We start from the raw sequence: 12,889 nt of genomic DNA on the forward strand, positions 1-12,889 counted from the left end.
AGCACCAACTTCCATGACTGGAAGAATTTTTGCAACAGCAAAGCTTCCCAGAGGTCCATGAGGTTTGCTGCATACACAGATCCAAGCTGTGGCTGCATGCTCATCCCAATGCACTGGCACAGCCTCAGACACCATGGGGCAGACCTCCCAGCACTTTAAACCCAATTCAGCACTGCCTGAATTCTCCAACTGCCAGGAGATCCAGATCAGTGCTATTGGAAGGTCCCACCTTAGGTGATATTTCTCATTTTATAAGCAGGGAAAAGAACTTCAGGGAGGAATGCTACATCTGCATGGAAACAGAACAGCTCACACCCACGGAAATGATACTGAGGGCCATGGATATACAACTGCTTACAACCTTTGAACAGCACAAAACCTCTTGCAGGAGAGAAAACACTGAAGACACTTCCAGAGTTTCCAACATGGAGGTAAGACACTGAAATACACGTATTAAAGCACACCTTTTGTTCCTATATTCCTCTAGAACAACCCAAGAAATGTCAGCTCCTCCAGCAGCCCTGAGGGCAGGAACTGCGGGGTGAGCTGCTGAGTCCCCACATAGCCCTGGGGCTCAGAGATGCTCTAGTTCTTCCATGAACTTCTACCAGCTCCTTCCCCATGTCCACCTCTGGACTGCTGACCATCCTCTGCCCCGTACTGCAGCAGCAGTAAGAGAAGGCCTATGCTGCTTGGGGCTTCCTAAGATGTATGGAGAGCTGGTAGGCACAGAGCAGCCTTTCCCACAGGTACATCTTCCCTTAGCTTAGTGCTGGAAGAAATGAGGAGAAGCAGAAGGATGCTCCAGCTTAGATAAAAGAGGAATTTTCAGCCTCGGGTGAAAACCGTCCCCATTCTTTTGCTGACATTCATAAATTTGGCTGTATTTATGACTGCTCCACTATCTCCCTTATTGAGACTCAGGTTTCCTCCTCTCCTCCCTCTCCCACAAGATTATTATTATTTTTTTTGGCATCCAAAAACCGTATGTAGCTGCTGCCCAAGTCCTGCCTACAACTCCGAGGAGCCTCCTGCTCCCCAAAGGCCTGGGGGAAATTGCTGCTGGCCCATGAAAACCCTGCCAAAGCAAAAATTCACAGAAACACTCTCCTTTAGCAAGTTACTCCATCAGGAGCAGCACACGCAAAGGCTTCTCTTAACACCGCTCTGCTTTGAGCAGTTGTTCTAGAGACTCTCCAAGGTCTAAAGCTTGATATCACCCTGAAGTCCCCCCATTGCTCAGTCCAGATGCAGAAGCCAGGCTTTGTCCTCTCCTCAGCTGCCTATTTTCATGAAACACGGAGGAACATCATGTTTCTGAGTCCCAAAATCCTCCTTTCAAATACAGTTTTCAATGGACCACAGAGTCAAAGGTTGTTGGAGTGGGAAGTGCAGGCTGACAGCACGACTGCTAGTCTTGTTTTCTTAGGAACGTACGCTAAAATATGTCTAACCAAAACATTTCAGCTTCAAAAAATAATAGTATCTACTTGGCTATCTATGCAACACAGATCTGCAAATAGCTTTGGTTGACCTGTAGCAGAATGTATTTGGAGAATAAACACACTGATTGAAAACTTGTCCCAGATCTAACAGTAAAAACAGTACCGGCCACGCAGCTCTCAGTCCTATCTTGAAACAGCTGTGAATCAGAGGCTGCTGGGGCAGCCCGAGGAGGTGGGGAGGGGGCAGAGGGCCATGCAAACACTCTGCACGGCTGTTTTTTCACCAAACGTCCGATATTTTAATAACCCTACCGAGTTCAAAGCTTTTATGAAGCTCTGACAGCCTGGCCCAGGTGCCCATTAAAATGAATATGACTCAAGTGATGCCCGGCAGAATTAGAAAGCGGGGGAGCAGAAAGTGTCTAAAGGGTCACGACCACCTCATGCTGGGGAAACAAACTGCTCTGTTCCTCTGCCAATGCCACCCACCCCACTGCAGGGGCAGTGGGACAAGACAGCCTGCCCTAGTTTGGTGTGTTAGTGGGAATGGCGGCAAGCTGCAAATGCCTTTGGCTGAAATGCTTTGGCTATAAATGAGAGGAAGAAATCAAGACATTGGGAAAGTGTCATCTTCTCACCATGGAAAGGCACTGCCAGGTCTGGACCTCACCTCAGGGGGAAAAAAAATTTCCCAAGACTCTCCCTTCTCCCTTGCTCTACTTGTTTGCACACCCCTGATGTGCTGGGCTTCCCCTTGCCCAGAACAGCCCCTGACAGCCCTTCCCCATGTGCCCCTGAAGTTACCTTTGCAGGGTCTTCTCCTAGAAGCCGTTATGAAGCCCCTCGTGTAAACAACATCTTGGGAGGGACGATCTATTTTTAAAAGTGTGAGAGGTAGAAATGAGCCACAAGTGTTCAGCAGAGATCTGGTGCTGTGACCAGAGCAGACTTAGCAGGGTGGGGAAGGACTTGTGCTTCTCTCCCCTAAGCTCGCCACCCAAACTCCTCCCTAGGATGCAGTGCCTCACAGAGGAAAAGCCTTAACCTCTAATGGGGGATTTGCCAGTCAGTAGTCCTCAAATAAAATCCAGAGGATAAGGACCATTTCTAAGACCAAACCGGTGGTCATCAGAAGCATCTTTTGCAGTTTCTGCAGTGGATGAACCTAAGATTTGTTCTTCTGGAGCTACTGGGTGGGCAAGGGTGACCCCATGGCACTGAAACAACAAACTATCAAGAAAGCAAAATGTTTCCAGACCTCACTGTGCAAACAATGTTTGGGGTGCACAAAGGAGGTCAAGGCGGCTAAGGAAGAAAGGACCTGGGTTCGGTGTAACTCCTACAAGCCAGTGGGAAGCTGGCTGTGACAAAGCCAGGTGAACAGAAAGAAATTCAGCCAAGGGCTACAAGAACTTGACCAACAATGAGGTCACTATCCTAAAAAACACCCACCAACCTCATTTTTACTTGCCTGCAAGTCAGCTGGCTCCCCACAAACCAACATATCCAGTGGATCTTGCATCCACAGTTCCCATCAGGTTGTGGAGAGGACAGAAGAGAACAGGGAGACCTGTGATGTGTGTGGACATCCCAGTTCCATTGAGCAGATCAGGGCTGACACATATGCATTTCTTTACCACCACTCCTTAAGCAATGCTAGCCATGGGAGATGGACGTTGAACCCCAGTCTGCCACCCAAAAATACCGGGTCCTGACTGCAGGCAAACCACAGTACAGCAGTACAGCTCATTCAGATACGTGCTTGTGCTCTAGCACTTAGAGAGCAACCACTCCATGCTGACAACTCTGGGGAGGGTTGGGAGCAATATGCCTGGGATGAGCTCCCACTACTTACTGCCATGGGACAGCCACAGAAATCCTTCTCCTGGTCACTGCATGGTGACCCAGTCTCCCTAAGTGCTCTGCCATAACTTCTCCTGGCTATGCGCCCCATGGAAATATTTCCTCCTAGCTTCAAATTAGATGCACAAGAGAAGTGAGTGTTACCCCTTCTGCTTCCATGTACTCCTACCTGATCATAAACAGCCCATTAGAGCTATTGAAAACAAATGCACCTAAGGGCCATGTTCAGGCTGCTCTGAATCATGCCAGCAACTGGGCAGCCCCAGAGGGGTTACTGACTCACCTGTAAGGCGAAGCGGTACCCCAGGAGAGATAGTCGGTGGGTCTTGGAGCTGGGCGAGGTACTATGGGCTGCTCCACAGCGGTCACGTCCCCTGAGTAGGATTTGAGCAGAGAAGCATTCTTGCTGGCCAGCATGGCCCTCTCATTCCGGCGAAACTTGGCTCTCCGGTTCTGGAACCACACCTGGGATGGGAAGCACACAGACCAACCACCCATCACAACCAGCACTGCTGCGGTGCTCGCTCCTTCAACACACCACCCCAGCCCTGCTGGGCAAGATGGGACCCTGCAAAAGCAAGTTCTCTATCACTGGAAACTCTAACGCAAGACAATCTGTAAGTCCACTCTGGTAGAGCTCTTGTGTAATAAATTGACTCATCATGGCCCCTGTTCTGTGCTGTACAACCCATCATGTTCCCCAATGCGCTTTCACCTTCAGGAGATGGAGGCTTGCAAGCTAAATACTGAGCAGCTCAAATTGACATCAGCAACCTGAGCACAGCACATTCAGCATTCTAACCTTCAAAAGGCTCTATGAATACATCTGTATGAGTAGGTGGCAAGTACGGAGGCAGATCAGGCCTGGCAGCCTTCCTCAAGACATGGCATCCTTGGGACTGACACATGAGATAACCCAAGAGTTTGGTGACCTTACTGTCCCATGTGGACTTCAGTGATATATACTGCCATACTGAATGGCCCGATGATGCCAGCTAGGTGAGGTATGCCTACATACAGGCTGTGAGAATTACCTGAACTCTGGCTTCAGTGAGGTTGACTCTGCGTGCAAGGTCTTCCCGTACAAAAGCATCAGGGTAGTGTGTCCTCTCAAAGACCCTCTCTAGTGCCTGGAGCTGGCTGCTGTTGAAGGTAGTCCTGTTCCTTCTCTGCTTTCTTTTCTTCTTCTCTTCTGAATTCAGCTGATCATCTAGGAGAGACAATTGGAGATATGAAAGGCTAGAAGTTTCAGAGTCCATAGCAAAGTTGTGATCTGAATGTTAAGAAGTACCAGAGTGGACAATAGTTCCAGCATGCCATCATCCTCACTGTTTTGCCATCTCCAAAACATCCTTTGATTTGCCACCCAGGCATGCTCAGAGGTTGCCCTTGGGGATCAGCTGCTTCAGGAAGGTCTGACATCAATTCCTGTCTTACTTTGGAGAAAGATTCTCCTCCTCCACTCTCTTGCCCTCATCTGATTTGTATGCATCTTTATATGCACAGACTTCACATGCTGCTCTTTACCCCAGCTTCCCTGAGAGCACTCCTTCCAGAAGACATTTATCGTAAATGGAGAATCTACACATGCCCACAGACCCAGTTCGCCTCACTGCCCCATTCTGACAACTCCAGAGACTTTTCTGAAAATGAAAAATCACAAACTGCTCCTCTCTGGGCTTCTAATTCCCAAGGAATGCCCTTAGAGAAATGAAATAGATCTCTCAGGGTAAGTACAAATCCCATGCCTGCTCTGACTGGGACACAGCATACTCATCTCTATGTAAGGAAAAGTAAGGAGCCAGCTACTACTCTGGGACTGACTATAGCCAAGGCAGTGCCACTCTCTGTAAGCCACTCTGTTTGGCTTAAACAAGAACTGCACTTGCACCCAGATAAGAGACACTGGCTTGAGCAGAGTTGGGGAGATGTTAACACAGAGGTGTCCGGGCTAAACAAGAAACAAATAAAAAAGCCAGTTTTACTTGTATGCTCATAGGCCCTTTGCCTTGCACTTGTCCATCTTTAAGTGCCCCAGTCCCCACATTTCAAGACTCAACATGTGATGGGCCCCACCAAAACCAGCATGGCTTTCTATGCTGCCAAGCACATTGCGTGGGCAGTGGTGGAGAGGTCCTGTTGTCTCATGTAGGAGAACAGTAGCTAAATCTGGGAGGACCACAGCCAATATCTGGATGAACACGTGTTAAAATACATCAATTATTGTACCTACAAAACACATAAGTGAATTACACTTGATGTTAATTAATATGCACCTGGGCCCAGATGACAGTGCCACCACTCAGTGTCCAAGGGCTTAAATCACGCTATGCGGTTGCAGAATAACCCACCAAACATCATTCCTTTTGCCATACAGAAATGTGACAGCTCCCCTCATCTTCCCATTCTCGAGAGGGTACGTAAGGCACAGAGAGATGCTGACAAGGAAATTAAAGTACACAGCTATTGTCCTCACCACCTGTTTGTGCTGCTTTTCACAGCCTGGTTACAGTTCACATCTGGTTACAGTTACCGCACCTGAACGCCTTTGGAACAGCGCCTATCCATTTGGGAACAAGAGGACATTCCTCTTAAATTAAAGGAGCTCTTCCAAATTCCTGCGGGTTTACAGCCCTTCCATCCCCTCTCCAGCAACCTGACAATCCCCACCAGGCTCCTCTTCAGCCTGGGGATTCCTGGGTGCAGAAATACACCACAGCTCTCTAGTATCTGAGAGGAAGCGTTTGGAGATGAGCCAGGAGGGGACTTGCAATGGGATGTGCAAAGAAAATAAATACATGTAGGAATCCTGAGAAAGCTCCAGAGAGACCTCATTACAGCCTTCCAGAACTTGAAGGGAGCTTACAAGCAGGAAGGGGATTGACTTTACATTGTCTGACAGTGGTGGACAAGGGAAATGGCTTTAAACTAAAAGAGAGGAGATTTAGACTAGATGTTGGAGAAATGTTTCATTCAGAGGGCAGTGAGGTGCTGGCACTGCTGTCCAGAGCTATGGGTGCCCAAGACCATGGATGGGTCCTGGGCAGCCTGAGCTGGGGAGCAGCCAGCCCACAGTGGGGGAATAGAGGGGGGAGGGTCTGGGGGGACTTTGAGGTCCCTTCTGACCAAAGGCATTCTATGTTTCTATGATTCTACGCAGTTCATCACATCTCAAGATGTGGAAAGAGAAACTGGGAAGCAGAGGGATAGAATCAAACTGGTGCATTGTGCATATTTCCACTTGTAGGGTCTGCACACAGCAGGGAAAAGGAAGCCCTGCAATTTCCACCCCAGAGTGCTCATCCAAAGAGGCTCCACAGGCGAGCACTGGCACAGCTATGCACCATACAACTCAACAAACAGAGAACCAACCTTGGGGCACGATCACCTCTTCAAATAGCACAAATGCTTCAAGTTCAGCTGCTATCGAAGTCAATGTCAACATGGACATTGTTCTTCCTTCTGAGCTCCCCATTCAATTCTCCTTTTGGATCTTAACCCTGTGTATGCAGACCAGATGAACAAATCTCTGAAAGCCTTGGGAACTTCCTGGGAGTCCGCCAGGCTTTTCAAGATCCTCTCCAGCCCAGAAGACACCCAGTGGAAGGCTCTTGGGGCTGCCTGGCCATTGCTCAGATCCTGTGTGATGCTTCCATACAAGGAAACGTGAGCACAGCGCCCTGAGGGACAAGAAGTAAGCAAGCCAAAGGCTGTACAAGACTGGGGAACAAAAAACCCTCCTGCCAAACACGTTAACACCACTTGCCTGGTTTCCTCCCGGAGCAAAGCGAGACAGTGGTGATTCACAGCTCACCTCCTAACCGCTGGGCTGAGCGGCGGAAGGATGCCGGCATTACCACAGTGACTCAGGGCCAAATCACCTCCAGCCCTGGCTGGCATCAGGCAGGGACGTGAGTCATTGTCCCGGCACCGAGCGGCAGAGCTCAGCCTGCACAGTGGGCTGCAGCTTTGAGGTCTCCCTTTGCTGCACATCTGGAACAGCGCAGCACAGCTGGATCCAAGCGATGTGGGCAGGAGGAAAAAAACTACAGAACAGCCGTGTGAGCCCAGAGCTGGGCTGACAATCAGCCCTGCTGGAACTCCTTGTCGCGCTGATATGCCATAGGACAACTAAAAACTGCTAAGGAGGGAATGCAGGCACTAAACCCCACGGGTGTGCAAATGTCACCTTGCTCACAGCATTTAAGGCAGCCTTTGACATGTTGACAGAGTATTTTATTTTACTTTATTTTACACCAGTCACAGAAACATAGAATTGCTCAAGTTGGAAAAGATCTTTAAGTATTGCTTTTCCTTATCAGGAAGGAGCCCTGACAAATGGTACCCCTAAATTATGTTGACAGCACCAATGCCTGGAGTCAGCAGAAACAGAAAGAAGAGGAAACAAGCTCTAAAGTTCTTGAGATGGGTCAGGAGCCTTTCATCAACATTCTTTTAATCAGAAATATTACAAACAGCGTTCTTCAAAGCCCTGCTTCTCGCAAGTGAGGCCCCTGAGGAGAACGAGATGCACGCTCCTCTGCTCCGGAACCAGTGCTGCATATTCTGAGAAGTTCATTTCCAAATCCCAGTGTTTCACACTGCACTGGGGGGATTTTGTTTTCTGTTTCCATATACGTGTTTTTCCTGTACGAGCTCTACGTTCATGCACTACTTAAAAATCCAAACGCACTTCTAGGACGCTCCAGAGCACTTCTAACTGCTCCCAAATAACACAGTGTCCTATCCTTTCCTCCTCACTCATCACGTCTCCCCGTGCAACAGGGCAGAACCACTGTCTTCATGTCAGGGACAGTCACTGGAGTATCATCAGATGGGTCTGTTGGGATGTCACATTGAAAATATAACAAACTATAAACCAAACCAGAGCTCCGAACTGAATGCCTACATGTAACTTACAAGAGCGGTATTTTTTCCAACAGTACGTGCAACCGCGACAAATTTTGGATTTCCAGTTTGTAGGAATGCCTGTACATACTTGCTTTCATTCCAGGTCGGAATAAAAACAAATTTCCAGATGGGGTTTACATTGCGTGGGCAGTTTTGAAAAGTTTTGACCGGTTCTATGAAGTCTTGAAGCAGAGGTTAGAGAGCATGTATCAGATCTGAACTGAAAGTCAACAATTGGGTCTCATTAAACAAGAGACTGAGATGTCCAGCCGCAAATCACTTACAGTAAAGCAGGGCAGATCTGTCATATTGGTTATATAAACTGTAAACCAAGGAAGGATTCCAGGAAAAAAAAAGGAATCACGCTGTAATCATTGCCTGAAAAACAAGAAGTTACCACCAGAGATTGAATACGGATTAAAGAAAACCAAAACAAATCTATTTCATGGGAGAAAACAAAGCTAGAAACTAAAAACCCAGCAACTGATAACTCCTCAAAGGTCGAAAAAAATCCCGCAAGCCAAAAAAAAAAATGAAGGTTTTACTTGGAGTAGTAGGGGAGAAAGAAAAATAGAGAACAGAAGGGAGAGGAAAAATCTTTTGCTTGGGATTGAAGTTGAATTTTAAGACCTTCGCAGGCACGCTTTGCAATTTTATCCGCTCTGCTTTGCTTTCGGTTCGTTACATTCATCCAAAATACTGTCATTCCTAGTGTACAGGAATTGACACAAGAAAAAGAAGGGGAAAAAAAGAGCTGGAAAGGTTTAATCAAAGCTAATTCTCCTTTTGTAGCTCCAGTGTCCCAGAGATGTCCATGGGACAGTGACACGGGTGCGAGATGCATCACCCCTACACAAGACCTCAAATTATTTCAGTTACACAGAAAATTGCAGTATGTGAAGCTGTCTTGTTTGGATCACCAGGAACACAGGAATGAGAAGAGGAATAAAAAGAAAATAATAGAAAGAAACAGATGCTGCATTTTTTAAAACGTCTTCGGGTTTGATTATCTCATGAACTAGTCAAGTTCACCTCCTTCACAAGAAAAAAAATGGCTATTTTGTGAACAGGGTGTGGGACTTCAGAAAGGCAATATTGAATTTTTCACATCAAAATTGAGTTTTAATATAAAATAGAAAAGCGTGTGCATTTCCAGCACTACCCAGGGGACGACAGCAGTTCCTCTCCGAAGTGTCTGCAATGTGGAACTTATCAGGGTAATTTCTAGCTGACCGCATACAAACAATTACATATCATTACAGAGCTGTGAATAGCTCTTGCATGGATTGCGTGCCTCCAGACTCCCAGCTCTGCTTGCAGGCTGGGAACTTGCTGAGGTGCTGCACAGCCCTTCACCAGGGCACTACAAGCCCAATCCCAGCTGGAAGACAGCACTCCTCTTTGGGATAGTTTCAGCTCTGCCTCTCATCCAGAGGGGATCTCAGAGCCCATAGATTGTGCCATCTGCAGTTGCGTGCCCATAACATGTCCCTTCTCCCCATGTCAGTGCTCCTGTTTGCTGGACTTGGTAGCAGCAGTGAAGTTGAACAAAAAAATTGCAATTGCGACCCAATGGGAATCCAGACATTCTTCCTAGAAAGGCACGATGTTAAGCGCTTATTACTGGGAAACAATATTTGCGGGGGAGGAAGTATACATCCTTCTCCAGGATTTGGTACAAAGCCACTGAGAGTCCCCCTAGATCCCAGAGACAAGCCTGAGTTCTGCTCTAACAGCTCTGCTTTGATATTTGCTAGGGTTTTCCTCCTGGGCATCCTACAGCTCAAGGCTTAGCCCAGCTCCTCTAACAAGCCTTCCCGCCGGGTCTTGGGGTCAGAGTGTTCCCATAATACAATAAGCACTGTATGGATCTCATAAGCTCCAAGGCACAGTATGTTATGTGTTTGGAATTCCTCGTATGCTTTTATACTTTGTTTTACATATTGTAATTTTTATATGCATTACCACATTGATCCTTGGAAAATTAATTTTAAAAAAAAAAAGAAAAAAAAAAAGAAAGATAATCAAAAGCAAACACATAGTTTAAAAGCCTGCCAGCGGCAAATCATGTTCTGTGAGACTGCACTTTGTAACTGACAAAGAGACCAAACCACCAGACTGTGGCCGGGATCCAGCAGGGTGAGTTTACCAGGCAGGGTGGGGATAGGATCCAGCAGGGCTGCGGACTCCCGAGCCCCTCGTTAGGGCAGCCCAATGCCACAGGCACACTGGACCTGAGACAGAGGAGCAGAAATGCAATCGTGTGGATGCTTCAGCCAAACCCCACTGCCATACCCAAGGCACGGAACCCATGGCACCCTGAAGAGGCTGTGCCTCCCCAGTGAGTTGGGGCACCCTGACCTTCATAGCTCCTGTCTCATTCTGGGGTCAGAGCTAGAATGGGTGCCTTGGGCAGGGCTGAATATGAAGTCATGCCTTTGCAAGGTCAGGGTATGGCTTCCAACGCCCACATCCTCTTCCCATCAGCTCCCCTTCCCATGCCATGTGTCCTGATGTTTCAACTTAGAAACGGCACTCATGCAGCCAAGATCAAACTTCCCAACCTCCGCCCTACTCCGTCGGTATTTTCTCATTTCCAAAGCCCCTCCCTGTCCTAGTTCATTCCAGATAACATCCGTCTTTCCATCTCCCCAGCACCCTTTCTTGGCCTTTCTGAAGAAGCTCAGAAGCCTATCTACGTATAACCAGGTATCTCTGCCTCTTTAAACCTCAGCGTGCACATGGGGTACATCCACACACACACAGCTACAGAGAACACTCCTCTTAAAAGTCCAACCTGCTCTTACACACCGACCACATACCCATCCAGGACCTTCAGGCAGTAGTAGCCCAGCACCAATGTCCACATCCTCCTGGTCATCATCAACTGCCTCCAAGGCAGTGGCAAGAAGCTGTCACCGGAGCCTGGCAGGGCCAGGTCATTCAGTTGCTTTCTGCACACATCCCACCACAGAAGGCTCCATATGGTCACAAGCTGTAGACACATGGCATTATTTCCACCTACTGGATTTACCTAGAGTTTCCTCTCTCAGTTAATGGGATGTACTGGAGCCAGGAGCACAAGGGTGGTTGCACCAGCCTTTTTGGATGGCACATCCCAGGGTTTTTTTTCCAAGACCCTTCCAAGCCCTGAAAGTAGTCCTCCTTCTCCTGATGGCCATGGGTTCAGCACGCGTTTTGTACTCATTCAAGTGGCTGTAGAAGCCATGAAGATGGGGCCCTGCAGCCCACCTCAAACCACTCCCCCCATCCAGCACCTACCCAAACTCTGTGCAACAGTGCTTTTATTACTGATTTTCTCTTATATTTAAAAAAAAAAAAAAAAAAAAAAAAAAAGTAGCAAAAAGTCCCCATGAATTTCAACCACTGACACTTTCTAATGGGGAAAGTTAAAGCAGATACATGGATTAAGAAAAAAAAACCTTTTGCCAAGGCAGGGAAGAGCTGCTTTGGGGGTATTTTTTTTTTTTCTCAGACCATAGACGGATTACAAATGAGCTAACAGGCATTCTGGGCAGACGACTCATTTCCAAGCGCTCCAGCCGTTGCAAGAGTCTGCAAACATTACCAGGGCCCAGCAACCCACACCAGCAAAGCTTGACTCGGGCAAAGCTTCACTTGAGCATGCTGGGACCCCGCCGTGCTGAGCAGTGCCATTATCACACAGCCCTACCCCAGCAGGGTCTGGAAATTCACTTGGACGTGGGCTTTGTACGTAGGACCCGTGCGAGCAGACAATAACCTGTGGGATGCACGCCAGCTGGCCCTAGTGGTGCACAGAAAAGCTGTTCTCAATGGATATTTCATCTGTTTGTCATCCAGACATGCAGACCTCTGAGCTGCATGGCAGAGCAGGCTCCAGCTCACCTCGCCTGGTGGCCAGGGCCACTGGTGGAGCCCAGAGCACCAACAAGAAGGGAAGGTGCAGAGCATGGTGAGAATGCGGAAACCAGCTCCCCAAAGGCTGTGCTCCCCTTTCATTGGCATCCAAGAATAAATGGGTTTTGACCAGATCAGGCCACCAAGTAACATGCAAATCAGAGCGGAGCCGCTGCAGAGCTCCACTCAGAAATCCAGATTTTGACCACTAATGCATTTTATGGGTCCCTCTTGATCATGACTGGAAAAACGATGACATAAGAGGTCCAGAAATAACAGAACTTGAGCCTGGCTGTCAGCATCCAGCCCACCTGCCTCTTCCGAGCATCCCGACAGGGAACGCATTCCTCGGGTGGGGATAAAGGGCCTTTATATCCCACACTGCTCAAGAAGGCAAAGCCTTTGGAGCACTTAGGGCCATTTTGGAGTGTAACTTATCTGACACAGCAGCATTCTGCAGAACAGGACCACAGAGAGGATGCTCCAAGGGCTCCCATGAGCCCCGTGCCCCTCTCTGTGCCATGCCAAGAGAAACCGGGCTGTGCCCCGCCACCATCCCCAGCCCCTTCTGGGCAGGGAATGCATTTTACATTAGCTAATAAATTGCTACATCTTATGTTTCCTAGCCTGCTGGAATGATGAATATTTCGGAATGTGTTTTGAATGGTTCCTTGCCAGAGTCAAACAATCATCTAGAGATTTTAAATCAAAAGGCTGAAAAATGGAAACCTCTGTCTGTCCACAAAGTTCACTGCAGTTTGAAAAGCCCA

General features: G+C 48.0%; 1 protein-coding gene across 2 annotated transcripts in view; it reads right to left on the minus strand.

The window, feature by feature from the left end:
* The window catches only part of PRRX1 (paired related homeobox 1), a 32,521-nt gene that overhangs the window by 2,124 nt on the left and 17,508 nt on the right, over positions 1-12,889 (minus strand). The window contains exons 2-4 of one of the 2 annotated variants that reach the window (XM_048946814.1): positions 4,343-4,518; positions 3,592-3,773; positions 2,250-2,318 (exon numbers count right to left, since the gene is read on the minus strand). In XM_048946814.1, coding sequence (XP_048802771.1) covers positions 2,267-2,318; positions 3,592-3,773; positions 4,343-4,518 — 410 coding nt within the window. In that variant the 3' untranslated portion in view covers positions 2,250-2,266. The remainder of the gene's footprint in view (positions 1-2,249; positions 2,319-3,591; positions 3,774-4,342; positions 4,519-12,889) is intronic. The other variant, XM_048946813.1, reaches the window with a different exon arrangement.

Source organism: Lagopus muta, chromosome 5 (genome assembly GCF_023343835.1).
Source record: "Lagopus muta isolate bLagMut1 chromosome 5, bLagMut1 primary, whole genome shotgun sequence".
Taxonomy (NCBI): domain Eukaryota; kingdom Metazoa; phylum Chordata; class Aves; order Galliformes; family Phasianidae; genus Lagopus; species Lagopus muta.